This window comes from Nycticebus coucang, chromosome 16 (genome assembly GCF_027406575.1).
Source record: "Nycticebus coucang isolate mNycCou1 chromosome 16, mNycCou1.pri, whole genome shotgun sequence".
Taxonomy (NCBI): domain Eukaryota; kingdom Metazoa; phylum Chordata; class Mammalia; order Primates; family Lorisidae; genus Nycticebus; species Nycticebus coucang.
In genome coordinates, this window is record NC_069795.1 from 23,131,019 (window position 1) to 23,151,374 (window position 20,356).

General features: G+C 33.5%; 1 protein-coding gene across 2 annotated transcripts in view; it reads right to left on the reverse strand.

Annotated features, from left to right (window-relative positions):
- Positions 1–20,356, reverse strand: part of NCAM2 (neural cell adhesion molecule 2) — a 488,008-nt gene that overhangs the window by 164,034 nt on the left and 303,618 nt on the right. For both annotated transcript variants that reach the window (XM_053565686.1, XM_053565687.1), the window contains exons 6-8: positions 19,740–19,857; positions 5,950–6,110; positions 3,010–3,155 (exon numbers count right to left, since the gene is read on the reverse strand). In XM_053565686.1, the coding sequence (XP_053421661.1) occupies positions 3,010–3,155; positions 5,950–6,110; positions 19,740–19,857 (425 nt within the window). The remainder of the gene's footprint in view (positions 1–3,009; positions 3,156–5,949; positions 6,111–19,739; positions 19,858–20,356) is intronic.

Sequence of the window (20,356 nt, forward strand, 5' to 3'; positions counted from 1 at the left end):
ATGTTGTTGGGTGAAATTATTAGTTTGAAGTATGTGACATTGAAGATATTTCACTGTGTAGGACTTTCATGTTTGAAATTTTATCAAAACTTTGGTGTGTGCATAATAGGAACTTTTATTTTGTTTAATTTTGTTTTGTATTTCCCAAGTCCCTATCTAGTTCCCACTAATCTGTTAAGAACATATTTTCTATTGAATAGATTGATTGTTAAATTTCATCTTGACTTAAAGTTAAGAGTTGTTTTCTAAAGTATGTCCTAAAGACTATATGACACCAACTGATTCATTTATTAAATATGCATTCCTAGGCCCCCAGACTAGACATAATAAATTAAGTTGCGCAGGAGTAGGAATCTAAGGTTTGCATTATAATAGGGCATTCAAGGGACTTCCATGTAAAGGACAATTTTCTGCTACTTTTATCATGAAAATGACATCATCTCAATATCCTCAGTGATAGTGTTCAATCAAACCATAGGTGTCAGACTTAATGAACTCTATTAACAACCATAATTTAGTGCAGCACCTATAGTTCAGTGGGCAAAGCACCAGCCCCATATACCAATGGTGGCGAGTTCAAACTCAGCCCCAGCCAAACTGTAACAATAACAACAAAAATAGCCAGGTGTTATGGTGGGTGCCTGTAGTCCCAGTTACTCAGGAGGCTGAGGCAAGAGAATCACCTAAGCCCAAGAGCTGGAGGTTGCTGTGAGCTGTGATGCCATAGCACTCTACCGAGGGTGACAAAATGAGACTCTGTCTCTAAAAACAAACAAACAAACACCCCACCATAATTTAATCAGAACGAGAGCAAAACATAAACTGTGTTTTAAGAATGATATAATACAACAAAAATAAAAATAAAGTTTCTTAAATATTATACTAAACACTTTGACATGCATTCTATAATGTAATTCTCATCTTTCTGATGACAATATAGGGAAACAAATAGTACTATCAACATCTTAAGGGGGACTAAATCTATCTTTTAAAAGGTTCAAATAAAATTGCCAGAGCTGAAGCATCATAATTGGCAGAGCTGCGATTCAAAACTTGATCTACTTCCCTTCAAAGCTCAGCTAAACCATTCGATTTGCGAATTGTGTTGTTAAAGAAACACAAATATTAACAGAAAAGAGGCTTTCTAGAACTCAAGAAACAAGATGGGTATCTTAAAATATATTTGGGGAATTTAATGAAAAAAAGGCAACAGCCTTAATTTCTTTATCCATTGGATAAAAGTGGTTTAGAAAGAATATTTGGGCTTCTATAATTGCTTTGTGATTATTAAACCATCTGAAAAAAATTTTAAAGATATTTTCTTTAATGGGGATAGTCCTTAGCAAACATAAACTGAAAGGTTATTTTTTGCAGGTAGTGAAATTTCTGTGTGTGGTTGGAGTGATGTAAGGCATAGATCATAAAATTAAATACAATGGTCTTCTGGTTACTTGACATAATTGTACTGATAAAATACCTGAGTACAATTGACCTCTCATTCTTAGCACATATCTATTAAAAAGAATGTAAAAGCTTTCTTAGAGAAGAGAACTTTCAGAAATTTTACAGTAGAGGGAACAATAATTAGACAGAAAAGACTTAGAAATATAAGCACTAAGGTCATGAAAATTAATACATTGAATGATCTAATTCAAATAAATGTGCTCAATTCAACTATAGAAACAATCTCGAATAGTTTTAAATATCCAACTGCATTTTAAAAGTTTTATAGAAATTTAATTCTTTTCAGCTTTGGCAACTCTACCATAGTAATCAATACCAATGATTTTCTGTGAAGAAAATATTAAAGCAAACTGTAACACTTCTGCAAGCTGACAAAAGACTATGACTATCATTTGCATTTTAGAAATACTATTTTCAACTTGAATATATAAGTGTATTAAAATAGCACAATTATTACAAGAAAAGACATATTTTGTTCAAAATGCCATAATGAAGAGAAAATGGGGCAAAAAGGATGAAATATATGAGAATATATTCTTTCAAAATATAAGTAATAAATGGATCAGAGAGATGGCTTTTTGTCAATTTATGGCATTAACCTGTTATTAAATATAACACAGTGAATCGGACGATAGAAAGCGTATTTATAGATATAATTATTTCAATTTATATTTACTGTCCATGTTAGTAAGTCGAAGTACATTGATGTGAACGTATATTGTAGAAATCAGACTTATTGCAGAAATCAATTTAAATTAATGAAAAAAAGTTTAAACAAGGTTCCTTTTTAACACTTCCCTTGTAGAGAAAAGTTACATAGTAGCCCAATTTTATAACCTTAACTAATGTGAAAATGCCAGTTCATGTCTTACTTTACCAACATTTTCACTTTTATTTCAATTTTTATATGAATAGTTGTGAAAAATAACAATAATAAGAATTCATGAAGGGCACTGAAACATATCGTAATGTTTAACTGATTTCTAGGTAATCTGTTCCAGTGAAAAGTCATTTTTTTAAGTTTTTTTTGTCACTGTATTTATAAAGCCCAATATTTCATAAATTTTATTATTTTCTATTTTTTATTTTTTTATTAAATCATATTAAAGTTTTCAAAAGTATCACATTTTGATAATGAAAATGTTGCCTAAATGTTATTAAAATAGCTGTTCACTCAAAAAAAAAAAAAAGAAAAGTCAGACACCTTCACAGCAGGTATACAGGTTAAAATTGTAATAACATATTTTCAAGACTCAATATGTAATTCACAGTCCATGTAAGCAACTTTGAGAAAAATACCACCAGCCTAAGATTTTGTGACTTAATGAGCAACATATTTAACTATTTCACACTGACATTTTTCTTCCCTGAAGTTCTAGACTGACTGTGGTAGATAAGGCTACCTTTTTACAATTAAATCATTTATGTGATTTCTAAAAGTAACTCAGTAAATTGGAGACTATCAGAAATCAAATAATATTCAAAACACTGGCAATTACAGTGGTAGTACGCATTGAAAATTACTACATGTTGAGATGATGTTACCTTATCACCTTCAGAAAATGTGGTGCCATCCACAGCTCTTTTCCAAGTGATTTCTGGAACAGGCTCCCCTTCTGCGTCACATATAAGTGTGACTTGACCGTTCTCATAGGTAGTTTCATTTTTAAGCTGTATTATATGAGGCTGTACTGTAAAGAATGTATACATTACTCAACCGGTATTGGAGAAAAATATTACTATTCAGACAGAAAAGCATGGTGGCCACTTAAGCTTACTTTAGTACAGAGGGGATTATTAACTTTGTAGTAATGACAGTGCCATGCTTTGCTTTATAGAAGTACTAAGAAAGTTGCAAACATCATGAGAAACATGAAAAAAATTAGAAAAATAATGTTCATTTAGCATTATAAAATTTTGAAGTGGCTTAGGAACCAACATACAAAATACAGTTCTTTCCAAAAGTTTACCAATTTGAAAGCTGTCTTACAAATTATTTCCATTTTTAAAGCTTTCAAATTAAAAATGTCTTCTATTAAAACTACATATTTATGCATGTTTTAAACTGGCCATGAATTTTGTGGACACCCTGTGTATACACATACACATGCACACACATATATATTATATATAGTATACGTATATGGTGTTTATTTATTTCACAATTATCTCTAGAACTATAATAAGGATTTCATCAAAGAGGGAAAATGATGATGGATATCGAATATGTAGTAAACATAATCATATGAAAATTTGAAAATATTTACAAAGTAAATACATAAATGTCATTTACCTATATTATTCCAGTTTCTTATTGTGATTGCAGTTTACTTACTTATATATCTGACATTGTTGTAATTCTTTCTTTGCAATTATCATTTTTATAAAAGGAAAAACATTAGGTCCACAAATGCAAATGACCTTAATATTAAAAAGTCCTTGCATAAAATTACATACCACAGAACTTTGTTTTATGAACTCTGTCATCTTCATTTCTCAATTTTTTTCTTTTTTGGACATAAAATAGATAAAATATAGCACATTATTTTCGTATAACCATTTTTTAAAATCTTTTAATAATATTAATGAGGGAATATGAATAAGTCCTTAATCTTAGAAAATAACATTTCTATTCTGATATCTGAAAAACATTTTAGCAATTCACTGCTTATTCCCTTGTCTTTAATGGACCCCATTATATTCTCACTGTATGCACATGATTTTGTGTCCAAAGCAACAAAAATTTGTTCAAAATGTGTTACCACAAACAAGTGATTACAATAGTGACATGACGTGTGATATTTCATGGATTACTTTCTTATTGAAAGGATGAAAATAGGAGAAGCTTTTATCTCCTTGTTCTCAATTATGGCCACCCTGGTAAAAAAATAAGTTAACGGTATTTCAGGTAAGCTCACTAAGATAGATTGTGAACATCCATCCTTTGGAATTATCTCTGACACTACCATTTTAAATTAATTAATTTATTTTTATACTGAGTCATATTTGCTTGGTGTTGTAGGTTTCAGAGAAATACTACTGAGACATGTTAGGGGCTTTTTCATAATATTTAATAGTTCATTCTTCCCTCTACACCAGCTATCTTCTTCAGGCTCTTAGCTTGACCTGCTTTTTAGCATTAAATAGTTTTGTGGAAAGATCACCGAAACATTACCCTTCAGATTGACTTTCTGACACCATGATACCCACGATAATGTGTCACAGTCCTCTTTACCCAAAACTACTTGATTTATCCAGTTTCACTCTTTTCTTAGAACATCTTATTATTCAAATTTAATTTTTTCACTTTAATACATTTTGATATATCTGTTTATTTTTTGGTTCTAAAAATGCTTCCGAGGGATGATAGAAAGCGTACCCATGAAGATATCACCATTCATCTTGTGGCCAGAGTAAGGAGTACCTCGGCACCTGTGAGCTGAAACCATCATCCTTCTGACTTTCACATAGTTTTCCCTTCTTCTGTTTCCTTCTTTTTGTTGTGAAACCACTTTGATAATGACTTTTTTTTTTTTTTTTTTGAAGACAGAGCCTCAAGCTATCATGCTGGGTAAAGAGCCATGGCGTCACAGCTCACAGCAACCTCCATCTCCTGGGCTTAAGTGATTCTCTTGCCTCAGCCTCCTGAGTAGCTGGGACTACAGGCACCCGCCACAACGCCCTACTATTTTTTGGTTGTAGTTGTCATTGTTTGGCAGGCCCCAGGTCTGATTCGAACCCACCAGCTCTGGTGTATGTGGCTGGTGCCTTAGCTGCTTGAGCTATAGGCACCACCTTAATAATGACATTTTTAAAGATAGTAAAAATTAGTGTATTTGACAATGTGTGCATATACTATAATGTTACTAGTACATGCTTTTTAGTGTTATTCTGTTTAAAGAGAAAAATCATATCATAAGTACCACCAGCACGATTTTCTTTCTTCTTGCAAACATAAATGAAAGCTAAATAAATATATATTTTTTCAAATAATAGTTTTATGTGATAGATAAGTTCTTAAAAAAAGGCAATGTGGCTCTTAGGAAATATGGACAATATTTTTATTTTATTTTTAAAAAAGAGAATAATTATAGCTAAAGGTCAATGTTTCAAAATTATAGCCTTATAGATCTACTCTTTTCAAGTATATTGAAAGCAAAACTAATAGCAAAAATTTGTCATTTAAAGATTTATGAAGATCAACAGCTATATAAAACACATGACAAATACCACTAGGTATAATTTAAGTGAATTTTCTCCCAGCTTCTCTTATGACTCAGCAAGTACCTTACAAAAATTTGCATGTGTAATTTTATGTAATTCTTAAAATAATTCTATCTGGAGCTAACAATTCAACATATATTATAGAAAAGAAGAAACTGAGGTTTAATGATGAGTAGTTTAAAGAGTTTGCACAAATGACAGTAGAATTTGACTCAGATTTTCCTCCCGGCATCACAGCTGTAACCATTGGGCTATACTTACCGAAGACTTGGAGGAAGGCCTGCTTTTCATCTTCTCCTGCCTTATTGGTGGCCTTGCAGACGTAAGGACCTCCATCACTATTGACTATGTTCCTGACAGTAAGTTCCGTATTGCTTCCTTTCAATATGTACTTCTCATTTTCTTCAATGAGCTTGCCCTTCCTAAAAAAAGAAAAAAAGAGGTTCGTCTTTGCAAATAAGACCTTTGATCTCTAGGTATCAACTATTTCATGGCTACTGTCATTGACAGAAAAGGGCTGTGTTCAAACAAAAAGTATATTTTTAGGAGATCATTAATGCCTAAATATTAAAATTATCCCTGAAAATTGTTCTAACTTTAATACAAAAATAACATTTGAGTTATGTTGCAATCTTGACAGTCAAAGAAAAAGAAAAGCTCATCAGTCCAATTTTTACCTGCATGATTAGAACAACTCATTTTCTTTGTTGATTTTTAATTCCACCCACACTTTAAATGTTGGTGAGCCAATACCTATTAAAAAATATTTTATTAACTAGCCTCCTGAGACAAATTTAAAATAATTTCTCTGGAAATTTCCCCTAAAGAGGTTTAAAATAAATACAATATAAATATATTATATATTTCTATTACATGTACGTGTCTTAATGAAAGTATAAGAGGAGAGAATTACGTAAAAACACAAATAATTTGAGAAATTATGCTGTGCTGTATGTGATAACCTAACTCGTTAATGAAGAGAAAAAAATCATTTTTATGTTTCCTCTTAGATACAAATAATTATAACAATTTCCAAGTTCTTTCTGGATGGGCATTCTGCTCCAATTGTAGAAGTCTTCACAGTCCTTTAAAACAATCCCTTTCAATCATTTTTACTATGATCCACAGAAGTATTTTAAAAATATTAAAATATGAATTATCTCTATAGTTCTCCTTCATATTTGTGAAATATAATGTGCCTATACTTCACTTTGATTTTATTCTCCTATTTCCACTTTCTCCTTTTATCTTTTCCTTTATTTTTCTTATAGTGGTAACCTGGGTGACTGAATTGATTCTTAAGACTCACTGATGTAAAATTTTGAGGATCTGTTTCTTTCTCAGTTGTGGAGATATACTTATCCAAACAAGTTTAAATTTAAAGAAAAGAAATCCCCATGAATATTATTAAAAATCTTTCTCAGAATTACAGAGATTTGTCTGCTACACTAAACATTTATCTAGTTAATTGTGGTTCCATTTTCCAGAAAAAAACAGCGTATATACTATTATAATCCTTATTTTTCTGTCGCAATAGCATTTTTCTTCCAATTTCTCATGACATCTCTTTTTTTTTCTTAAAGGGGAAAACACTTTTACTAGTGTATCATGATGTGTGCAAATACTTATTAAGAAGAGTGATGGATTAGGAAGTTGGTGTTTATAAAATAATAACAATACATATATACTTATACTTCATGTACATATCATCTTCTTCCCATTCCAATCTTTCAACAATTATAAAAATGACACTTCTGCCTTGTGTCTAGAATTTAGTGTAAAGATAGGGCTTTTATCACAGTTAATGATACAATATACTTCTCAATCTTTCAATGAAACTCAGTATTTGCTTCTTAATAATAACAATAGGAATAGTACACTAGAAGTTTTAGCAGATTATGATGTATCAAACACTTCCCCCATGTTATTTCCCTTATTAAATACAATTAGCCTGTAGGCTTGCATTTCCTTCCTCTAGCCTCATTCACATATCAGATCACGAAAATTTATGTCTATCTTCACTTTTCAATTCACAAACGAAGGAGCTCGGGCTCACAAAGCAATATTAGCAGCAGATTAATTAAGCTCTGTTGTTCTTTCTAATAAAGAGGTTTATCACCCTACTTCATATGAAAGGTCATGCTAAAGTTTTGATGTAAAGCAAGTCAGTTGTCACTCCGCATGAAGAATTCATAGTCAGGTTGGCATTATAGAGGTTTATATGAATTCCATTAAGGAGCTTATAATTTTTTTGAGGTATGGTCTGTTATAGTAGGAGAATAAAGAATGGAAGACAACTTACAGTCTGAGAATTTTCATTGGAAAATAAAAAAGTTGATTTGGCTTTTGAGGGAGATAGGTACATCGAGAAGAGATTTAGGGGAAAACACTATAAAAACAATATGTTCTCACTTAAAAATATCACTAAACATAATAAATAAGATGATATTCTTCATATCCCATTCCCAACAATTGTGTTAGATAGAACGTGCTCCTACTGTTAGTTACAGCCCATTTTAATGTCCCATCAAGGTCTGAAAACGCACTCCCAACGGATTTGATACATTCCTTCAAGGTTATCTTTAAAAAATCAAACCACTTCTTTAAGTGCCTCTATTCCAAGTACAAGAAAATCGGAGTCAGAGTCATAAAATTAATGGAAACAATAAAGAATTAAGAATAATTTCATTTTTGACAACAATGAAAAAACTGTAATCATATTTACCCTCTTATTTTCAATGATGAAAACACCATCTACATACTTACAATGGCAGTTTTTAATGCCATTTTCAACAGGTAGTACATGACCCCCAAGGGCCACCAAAGTTTATTGCCTGAAGAGTCAGCTAAAGCTGGGAAAAGGAGAACCTGAACAGACACAGGCAACGTATGTGGGTGGAAAGACAGCGTTCACAGTTGGAATAGTCCAACTGGCTAGGATTTGCGGTTAGAAAGTGTGAGAATTGGCTTCTCAAAGATTAAATAACAGTAAGTAGCTGGATTCATCTCTTGGTTCTCTATTCTGTTCCAGAAATCTACTTCTCTGTTTTTGTGCCAATACTGTGCTGTTTTGATCACTATCGATTTGTAGTATAGTCTGAGGTCTGGTAGCGTAATTCCTCCTGCTTTGTTTTTATTTCTGAATAATGTCTTGGCTACTTGAGGTTTTTTCTGATTCCATATAAAACAAAGTATTGTTTTTTAAAGATCTTTAAAGTATGACAGTGGAGATTCAAAAGGGATTGCATTGAAATTATATATTGCTTTGGGTAGTATAGACATTTTAACAATGTTGATTCTTCCCAGCCATGAGCATGGTATGTTTTTCCATTTGTTAATATTTTCAGCTATTTCTTTTCTTAGAGTTTCATAGTTCTCTTTATAGAGATCTTTCACGTCCTTTGTTAGATAAATTCCCAAATATTTCATCTTTTTTGGCACTACTGTGAATGGGATAGAGTCCTTAACTGTTTTTTCAACTTGACTGTTGTTGGTATATATAAAGGCTACCGATTTATGAATGTTGATTTTGTAACCTGAGATGCTGCTGTATTCCTTGATCACTTCTAAGAGTTTTGTAGTAGAGTCCCTAGTGTTTTCCAGATATACTATCATATCATCCGAGAAGAGCGAAAGTTTGATCTCTTCTGACCCTATATGGATACCCTTGATCGCCTTTTCTTCCCTAATTGCAGTGGCTAAAACTTCCATTACCATGTTAAAAAGCAATGGAGACAATGGGCAGCCTTGTCTGGTTCCTGATCTGAGTGGAAATGATTCCAATGTAACTCCATTCAATATGATATTGGCTGTGGGTTTGCTGTAGATGGTCTCTATCAGTTTAAGAAATGTCCCTTCTATACCGATTTTCTTAAGTGTTCTGATCATGAAAGGATGCTGGATATTATCAAAAGCTTTTTCTGCATCAATTGAGAGAATCATATGGTCTTTGTTTTTTAATTTGTTTATGTGCTGGATTACATTTATAGATTTACGTATATTGAACCAGCCTTGAGATCCTGGGATAAAACCGACTTGGTCATGATGTATAATTTGTTTGATGTGTTGCTGGATTCTGTTTGTTAGGATCTTGTTGAATATTTTTGCATCTATATTCATTAGTAATATCGGTCTATAAGATTCCCTATTTAACAAATGGTGCTGGGTGAACTGGCTGGCAACCGGTAGAAGACTGAAAGTGAACCCACACCTTTCACCATTAACTAAGATAGACTCTCACTGGATCAAAGATTTAAACTTAAGACATGAAACTATAAAAATACTAGAGGAGAGTGCAGGGAAAACCCCTGAAGAAATCGGGCTGGGCGAGTATTTATGAGGAGGACCCCCCGGGCAATTGAAGCAGCTTCAAAAATACACTACTGGGACTTGATCAAACTAAAAAGCTTCTGCACAGCCAAGAATACAGAAAGTAAAGCAAGAAAACAGCCCTCAGAATGGGAGAAGATATTTGCAGGTTATGTCTCTGACAAAGGTTTAATAACCAGAATCCACAGAGAACTCAAACGCATTAGCAAGAATAGAACAAGGGATCCCATCGCAGGCTGGGCAAGGGATTTGAAACTTCTCTGAAGACAGGCGCGCGGCCTTCAGACATATGAAAAAAATGCTCATCATCTTTAATCATCAGAGAAATGCAAATCAAAACTACTTTGAGATACCATCTAACTGCAGTCAGACTAGCCTATATCACAAAATCCCAAGACCAGAGATGTTGGCGTGGATGTGGAGAAAAGGGAACACTTTTGCACTGCTGGTGGGAATGCAAATTAATACATTCCTTTTGGAAAGAGATATGGAGAACACTTAGAGACCTAAAAAGATCTGCCATTCAATCCTGTAATCCCTCTACTGGGCATATACCCAGAAGACCAAAAAGCACATCATAACAAAGATATTTGTACCAGAATGTTTATTGCAGCTCAATTCATAATTGCTAAGTCATGGAAGAAGCCCAAGTGCCCATCGATCCACGAATGGATTAATAAATTGTGGTACATGTACACCATGGAATATTATGCAGCCTTAAAGAAAGATGGAGACTTTACCTCTTTCATGTTTACATGGATGGAGCTGAAACATATTCTTCTTAGTAAAATATCTCAAGAATGGAAGAAAAAGTACCCAATGTACTCAGCCCTACTATGAAACTTTTAGGGTTTTCACATGAAAGCTATAACCCAGTCACAAACTAAGAATAGGGAGAAGGGGGAAAGGGAGGGGAGGGAGGGGGGAGGTGGGTGGAGGGAAGGGGATTGGTGGGATTACACTAGCGGTGCATCTTACAAGGGTATATGTGAAACTTGGCAAACGATCCGTGAAGCTAGTGAATGGTGCCCCATGATCATATCAATGTACACAGCTATGATTTAGTAACAAAAATAAAAAAAATAAAAGAAAAGAAAGTGTGAGAAAAGAGAGCTCCAGAAATACGAGTGCTGCAGATGTGTGCAGAGGGCCCCCGTGCATCTTTCACTGAATATTGATGACTGAGTGCCTGTCAGTAGGGCTTTCTCAAGCTGCAAAAAAATCATTAGAAAAGATCAAGTACAATAGCCACCAACACTTACATAGCCCCAAGAGGAATTTGTATCTCAATTACCCAGAGTGAAAAGACCTCCGAAACATGGGGCTTTTTAATTATGTCCTTAGAAGAACATTGCCTTGGTAATGCAGACACATTAACCCTAGGTTGAAGTTTGTTCTATATCCACCTAAAAGAACCTAAAGGGAAGTATCAAGATGAAAAAACTTTTTCTACATAACTCAGCTGCATCTTTAAAACAAAGTGAAAGAATGCTAACATATGCAGCTCCCCAAAGCATAAAATTATCACTGCCAGGCATCCAAACAAAAATTATCAATACAGCCAATAAGCAAAAAATGTGATCCATAAAAAAGGAGGAAACCAAATAAAATTATATGGTAATGATAGAAATACCGTATTAGTGGACCTATTTGTTAAAACCACTAGTAAAAATATATTGCAATATATTGAAGAAAGTAAAACATGAAAATGAAAAAGATGAAAGGAGGGCATATAAAGACCTTCCTCAAGATTATGGACAAAGAACACTCCGGAGGGATTAAGAACAGATTAGACATTACAGTAAAAATATGAGCAACTTAAAGACGGAGCAAACAGAAAAGCGGAAAGAAGACTAAAACAAAGTTTGGTCTAGTATTGTTTTCCTTATCACTATAAATAATTTTTATTTACAGATCTCATGCAGATAAATGTTTATGCCTACAATAATAAAGCTTCAAAAAAGATAAAACAAAGCAAGTGAACACTGAAATAGATGCATTTATAAATAAAGCAGAAAAATAATAGAAATGAAAAAAGGATAAAGAAGATTTGAACAACACCATCAAGCAAATCGATTCATTTAATATTTAAGAGATTTTCACACCCATTAATAGCGGAATACAGCTTTCCACTATTTCAAACTTACAAATGTACATAGAACATTTACTAATACAAATTAAAAAATAAGGCTCAATAAGATTAACTATATTAATATCTCTAAAAAGTACATTTTCCTGATAAGTATGAAATTTAGTTAGGAATCAATGGTGAAAATATTTACGAAATATACCAAATACTTAGGAACAAAGTCATGTATTTTTTAAGGAACCAATATCAAATAGCAAGGACATTTTAGGAAATATTTGACCTCAATGACAATGGTAACATGACAGATAAAAATTAAGAGGGGGTAATTAAAGCAGTGTTTACAGAGGAAAGCACGCTTACATTAGAAAATATGAAATGATTAAAGTTAATGATATATGTCTATCTTTTTTTTTAATTTCTTTTTTTTGTGTGTATGTGTGTGTGTGTGGTTTTTGGCCAGGGCTGGGTTGAACCCACCACCTCTGGCATATGGGACCGACGTCGTCCTACCCCTTTGAGCCACAGGCGCCACCCAACAAGTGTCTATGTTAAGCAACTAAAAATAAGAAAAAAATTAAACACTGAGATGACAGAAAAATAATAAACATAAAATTAGAAATCAATAAAATAAGAGAAAAACTCAAATGAACACAAAATGGAGAACAGGGGGGAGGGAGAAGAGGTGAGGGACGGGGATGGTTGGCTCCCACTTAATGGGCACAATGTTAGGGTGTATGGCACATCTTTTGGGGGCAAGACACAATTATAAGAGGGACTTTACCTAACAAATGTAAACATTGTAACCTAATTCTTTGCACCCTCAATTAACCTGAGTCGATAAAAAATAAAAAATCTACTCTTAAATATACTGAGGGAAAAAAGACTAAAAAATAAATAAAATAAAAAATAAAAAGAAATGCAAAAAAAAGGTGGCACCCATAGCTCAGTGGGTAGGGCACTGGCCATATATACCCAGGCTAGCGAATTCGAATCCAGCCCAGGTCAGCTAAATAACAATGGCAACTGCAACAAAAAAAATAGCTGGGCATTGTGATGAGTGTCTGTAGTTCTAGCTACTTGAGAGGCTGAGACATGAGAATCGCTTAAGTCCAAGAGTTTGAGGTAGCTGTGAACTGTGACGCCACGGCCCTGTACCAATGGCAACATACTAAGGCTGTTTCAAAAAGAAAAAAAAAAAAATGCAAAAAACGAAAATAAACCAAACCAAAAGCTAATTTATTGATAGCATTATGGTTACAAACTTACATCTAGACCAATCAGGATAACAATAGTGGTACAAATAATCAGCTATGATGTTATCAGTATGAAATAGGGAAGAACACTATACATAATATACAAATTTATATACAGAAAGGAAAATTATGAATGACTTTATGACAGTAATTACATTTTTAAAGAAATGAACGAATTGCTGGAATTGCAAAAAGCTGTGCTGACAGCTTAGTAAAAGGATTATCCGAATATCCTTACCTTTACAAAACAAATGAATCTCTACATAAAGAGAATATAACACACCTGGTTATATTCTTTACTAAGCTGTGCTGACAGCTTAGTAAAAGGATTATCCGAATATCCTTACATTTACAAAACAAATGAATCTCTACATAAAGAGAATATAACAAACATAGGAATTTTTCCAAATGTTTAAGTAGGAAATAATAAACATTATATAAAAATTTTACCAGTAAAGAGATAGGAAGAAACTCTTCCTTACTTATGCTATAACAATAGTATCTCCCTGACCCCTAACAAGTTGAGAACTCGGAAATGATAGTACAGTATCTCTAATAACCATGAACACAATTCTTAATAAATTATTAGTATATTGAATCCAGCAAGGCATAAAAATGATAATACAGTCATGCATTGTTTACAGATGGGTATATATTTTAAGAAATGCATTGTTGTTAGTTAGGTAGCTAGAAATCTGGCTCTTCTAGGGAAAAAAGACAAGGGCAGGGCCCCCACACCTTAACCGTATCTGGAGTGACTACTCACACCTGGAGAAAGGGGAACTCCCTACCAATCTACCAAACAGAATTTAGTATGCCAACTGCAAAAGGAAGAAGAAAATCTCTAGCCAAGGGGCCAAGCTACATAGGCACAATAAAGTTTTGAAGGTGACCTAGAATTACCATGTCATTAGTCTGCATCTATATTGTGATCTGATTCCCCCACTCACCCCAAGTGGATTCTCAGAGGGGGCTCATGGGATGTCTGCATGTGCAGTGAGACTGCTTCTCAGGTGCCCTCTGAATAACCAGGCAGGCCTGATCCAGAAATGATAAAATAGAACTGCTGGCTATATCCCACATCTCTTTACCTCTTTGAACTTTTTTTGCCACAAGGAGTCCCACTTGCTATCTATAGCAAACATATCTTGCTTTGTAAACCTTCTTACATTGTAAGCCTATCGTTTTCTTTCTCAACAAATTTTGTTTCACATCTGCCTTACTTTGGGATATCTGGTCATTCTCCAGCCTGGAGCTCCAAAGGAACTGAGGATGCAGGCAGTAGCCTAAAACCTTAACATTTTAGGAAACAGGCAGCCAACTTCGATATTGCAAAAATGATTTCAAAGTTGTGTGAACATTACAGAGTGAACTTTCACAAACTTAGGGGGTACAGCCTACTACACACCTAGGTCTATTGCTCCTAGGCTATAAATCTGTATAGCATGCCACTGTCCTGAATAATGAAGGCAATGTAATACAATGCAAAGTATTTGCATATTTAATTATAGAAAAATACATTCAAAAAGTGGTATAAAAATAATAGAACACTGTACAGGCACTTACCATAAATAGATCTTTCAGGACTAGAAGTTGTTCTGGGTGAGTCAGTGAAAGAGTGTTGTGTGAATGTAAGCCTAGGATACTACTGTACACTAATCCTCTAGACTTTATAAGAACTGTAATCTTACGCTACACTGACTTTATACAATTTTTTTCAGAACAAATTAATCTTAGCTTACTCTAATACTTTTACTTAACAAACTTTAAATTCATTACACTTTTTGACTCTTTTGTAATAATACATGTATTTAGCTTAAAACACAAACATGTTACAGCTATAAAAGTTTTTCCTCATATACGTTCTGAGTTTGTTTATTTTTAGTTTTTTCGCTACTTTTTAAAACTTTTTTGTTAAAACTAAAACACAAACACACACGTTAGCCTAGGCCTATACAAGGTGAGCAGAATCAATATCACTGTCTGCTCCCACCACATCTGGTCCTACTGCAAGGTTTCAGGGGCAATAACACCCAAGGAGTTGTGATAACAATGCCTTTTTCCTGGAATATCTCCTCAAGAACCTGCTTAAGGGTATTTTACTGTTAATAAGGAATCACTCTAAAACAAAGATTAAAAACTATAGTATAGTTAATATAGTCATTTACAAGATACTAAGTCCTGTATGTCAAAGTATGTGCTATATTTTAATATGACCGGTGACATAGTAAGTTTATTTACACCAGCATAATCACCCACTGGTGAGTAATATGCCCTGCTATGATGTTAGGATGACTAACACATCACAAGTTGACAGGATATTTTCCAGGTCCATTGTAATCTATGCAGCCACTATCCTAGGCGTGGACTGTCACTGACTGCAATGTCATAACACAGGGCTTGACTGTATATCATGATAACATAAATTTTCAACAGGAATGAAAAGGTGTTTTAACGTTTGAAAGTCAATGCAATTTACAAATCAACGGATAACAACAAAAATCATATTGTATTTCCAATAAATACACAAGTGTATGAATGTAAATGAAGGCAAGAACTTTTTAGAGTCCCTGCCTTCCTCCCATTTTGATTTACATGTCACTAAGTGTTCTTGATTCTCATTGTGAAAATATCTTAATGTCGGCCCTTAGTTATCTTTTTTACTGTCATTATGAACTAAATTATGTTTCTTGCCAACCAAATTCATACGTTGAAGTCTTAAAGCCACGTGACTGTATTTCAAGAAATGGCCCTTAAAGAGGTAATTAAGACTAAATTAAGGCATCAGTGTAAGGGCTAACTTGGACAAGACAGGTGTTCTCAAAAGAGAAGAAGGGACAACACAGATCTTTCTCCTTGTGTGCTTGCACACAGAGAAAATGCCATGTGAGGACCAATGAAAAGGTGATCATCTGCAAGCCAGGAAGGATGGCCTCACCAGAAGCCAGTCCTGGGGCACTTTGATTTGGGATATGTAGTCTCCCCAACCAGGAGAAAATAAATGCTATTGTTTTAGTCACCAGATATGTGGTATTTTGTTACATGAGGCCACTCTGACCGATGCAACTGAAATTCCTCATCTCACATGGATACATTAATTCTATGCAACAGCTGGTCTGGACTTGTGTCTCAGAGCCATTACTCTACATTCTCCAATACTAAAAAAAAAAATATTTTTTTTACAAATATATTTATAACAAATAAATAAAAAAATTTCCTCTAACTCTAATTTTATCTCTATTAATCTCGTGCCCACACTTTCCCATTACCCCAACATATATTTTATATCCAGAGGGTATATATGCAGCAATTATTTAGGTTTTAAGTAAATTATGATTTTATCCTACCCAAGAGATAAGACTAATGCCATATGAGGATATGGAGATAAAAATATTCTATCAGCAGACTGAATTTTCTTGTTATATTAGCCTGTGAATATGAAATCATTTATAGGATATTTTTGATTAAACATAAGAAAAAATCGAATAAATATCTATAATAAATAGATCAAAAATTTCCTATAACCATAATTTTATCTCTGTTAATCTCACAACTATACCCTCCCTTTACCCCAAATATATTTTATATCCAGAGGCTATATATCCAGCAATTATTTAGGTTTTAAGTAAATTATAACTTTATCCTGCCCAAGACATAAGACTAATGCCATATGAAGATATGGACAGAAAACATAACAGTAGATTTAATTTTCTTATTATATTAGTCGGTGAATATGATTTTATATAATATTTTTATTAATCATAATTAAAAACTGTTGCACTATTTAATGTGTAATCCCATCATCCCTTCATACTTTAAGAAAAATAAAAGAACTAAGCAGAAACAAAGATTCTCTGAAAAACCAAGCCCCTTTTCCAACATTCCCCATTTGCATCTGCAAGAGAGTCTCGGTATCTGGGTAAAAGCAATTGATAAGTTGGTAATTGGAAGGTTGGGTGGTGTAGATAACACCAAAAGAACATGCACCTAGAAGATAGGACTAATGACAAATCTGTGGAACTTAACATCAGCTTATGCGTGGGAAGACTGAAGTCACTGCCAAACTTGGAATATCTGTGATGAAGGCTAATAGCAGGTATCTAATACATAGCGAACTCTTAATTCTCAGAATCATGTTTACCAAGGGTGTGTGTTCTGAATCTTAACAAACACATAGTTTTCATATATATATACATATATATGATATATATTTCTCATAAATGACTGAGTACAAGTAAATATTATTTTAACATATAAAATATGCTCATTTCTATCTTAACCCCTTTTTACAGAACTTGCATATTATAATATTCCTTCAAAAGTGGCTCAACATAATAACTTCAAGTCAACGTTTATCCACCAGTACTTTCCCATCATGTCTTATCCCATGATGGGTTTGTGGAATCATCAGTTACATTAGGCAAGACAGGCCTGGGCTTGAAACTTAGAAGGTTTATCCCACTCTACGTCAAAGTGGTACATGACGAATGGATTGATAAATTGTGGTATATGTACACCATGGAATATTATGCAGCCTTAAATAAAGATGGAGACTTTACCTCTTTCATGTTTACGTGGATGGAGCTGGAACATATTCTTCTTAGTAAAGTATCTCAAGAATGGAAGAAAAAGTATCCAATGTACTCAGCCCTACTATGAAACTAATTTATGGCTTTCACATGAAAGCTATAACCCAGTTACAACCTAAGAATAGGGGGAAAGGGGAAAGGGAGGGGAGGGAGGGGAGAGGTAGGCAGAGGGAAGGGGATTGGTGGGATTACACTTGCGGTGCATCTTACAAGGGTATATGTAAAACTTAGTAAATGTGGAATGTAAATGTCTTAGCACAATAACTAAGAAAATGCCAGGAAGGCTATGTTAACCAGTGTGATGAAAATGTGTCAAACAGTCTATGAAACTAGTGTATGGTGCCCCATGATCACATTAATGTACACAGCTATGATTTAATAAAAAAAAATAAAAATATATACTGAGAAGAAAAAAGTGGTACATGAGTATCTCACATTCATTTTCATTGTTTGATGTCCCACTGATTTCTATTATTGTGCTTCAGTTTCCTTACCTGTTGATTAAAACTTGTTCAAAGAAAAATAAAAAAGAAGTCCCATAAAATTATCAGAATAAAATTGTACAATAATAGCTGTTCACTCTATAAGCTCCTCTGCAAGCACTTTTCTGTGAGGCAATTGCAATCACTTTTCTGTTAGGCAATTGGATCTAACATTGACTAGTAAGGATTCACTCTCATCAACCAATAGTCCCTGAGATATACTATGATTGTCTGGGCAGTATACATTAATATTTATTGTGTAATCCCATCATCTAAAACTACTGTCTGAAAAGAATTATTGTTACCTGCTATGATTAAAATGATTAAAAATATATAGGATGAACAAAGGGGGGCAAGTGGAAGAAAATATCAGTAAGTGCTTAGAGATAAAACGACGAAAGATTCATTTGGATTTTAATTATTCTCCTTAAAATTATTATTATTTTTTAAATTTATAATTGCTATGAACACTTTTACACATATGAATGCATGTTACTAACTCCTTTCTCAGGATTATTCTCATAAACTATGTTTTATAAAGTAAAGAAGTGATCGTACAAATGTTTGCAACTAAACCTTATCTAGTAAGCTCCATTACTAATGTACATTTACAAGACTGTCTAGTTCTAAGAACTTGAAGCCACAACCTAAAAGAATGGAATATTTAACATATAATTGATTGACATTAAATAGTACAGATTCTAGAAAATATATAGTAAACCATGAAAGAATATTTAGAATACACATTTTACTCATTTGATGAAGTCAATTATTTTTAAAATGACATATATATGTCATAGTGTTGACCTAGTATTGATTCTAATTAACCACACTTAATTTCAAGTAAGTATAGAGAATTTTATGAAAAGAAACTGTAAATTCATAAAATTTTAACCCTATGTTGTTTTTCTCTGTCATATAGCACACAAACAGAATATACAGTTTTATTCTAATTGATTATGATTTTTTTATGCATTTAACAGTGGTGACAGCAACAGTAGGATGTGCATTTCAAGACACTTTTTTGTGGTAACAATAAAATATTTGACTCAAACACAAGGCTCTGGGCCCATTTTTGGCCAGAAACAAGCCCTTATACACAAATGGGTACAGTCTTTGACTCAGTCAGTTAGGGCCAGATCACAGTGTTGATTTCGATGGTAATCACCACCGTCACTGAACAGAACGGGACCATGAATGTTTCAGCAAAACTACAATGTTACCCACTTGGTAAATTTATGAAGATACCAAATATTATTCCATAATCCTTATCGTGGACATTCCGCAGGGATGTGAGTACATAGCCTACCTATGCCAGGAGATGGTGGGTTCAGGGGAGCCCGAGGCCCTGCAGGAAAAGGTCATCTCTTCTCCTCGTTCTGCTGTGGCATTAAAGGATTTCTGAGGCATTGTGATTGCTGGCGGCACTGAAGAAGAGATGGACATAGAATAGAGATCAAAACATCTTCACATCATTGCAGATTCATTTTCTTTCTTTCTTTCTTTCTTTCTTTCTTTCTTTCTTTCTTTCTTTCTTTCTTTCTTTCTTTCTTTCTTTCTTTCTTTCTTTCTTTCTTTCTTTCTTTCTTTTTTTCTTTCTTTTCCCATTTTATGTTTATGTTAAGCTGTGGCAGTTGATAGCTCACCTCTATACTTTGAGATTAATAGAACTGGCTTGGTTTCATAGTAAAATAACTTTAAGATCACTGATCAGCCTTCCAATGTATAACTTAGATCAATTTGTTATAATGCTCTAGTACTATTTATGGTCTAATGAACTGCACCTTTTAGCCAACTTGTATACTTTTATGAAATACGTTTCACAAAAAGACAGACAATACCATCCTGATTTACATCTACAGTGAGATGTACTTTGAGCACAAATGGATTTCCTATTTGGGTTCTCATTTCTCTCTTCGGATTGCC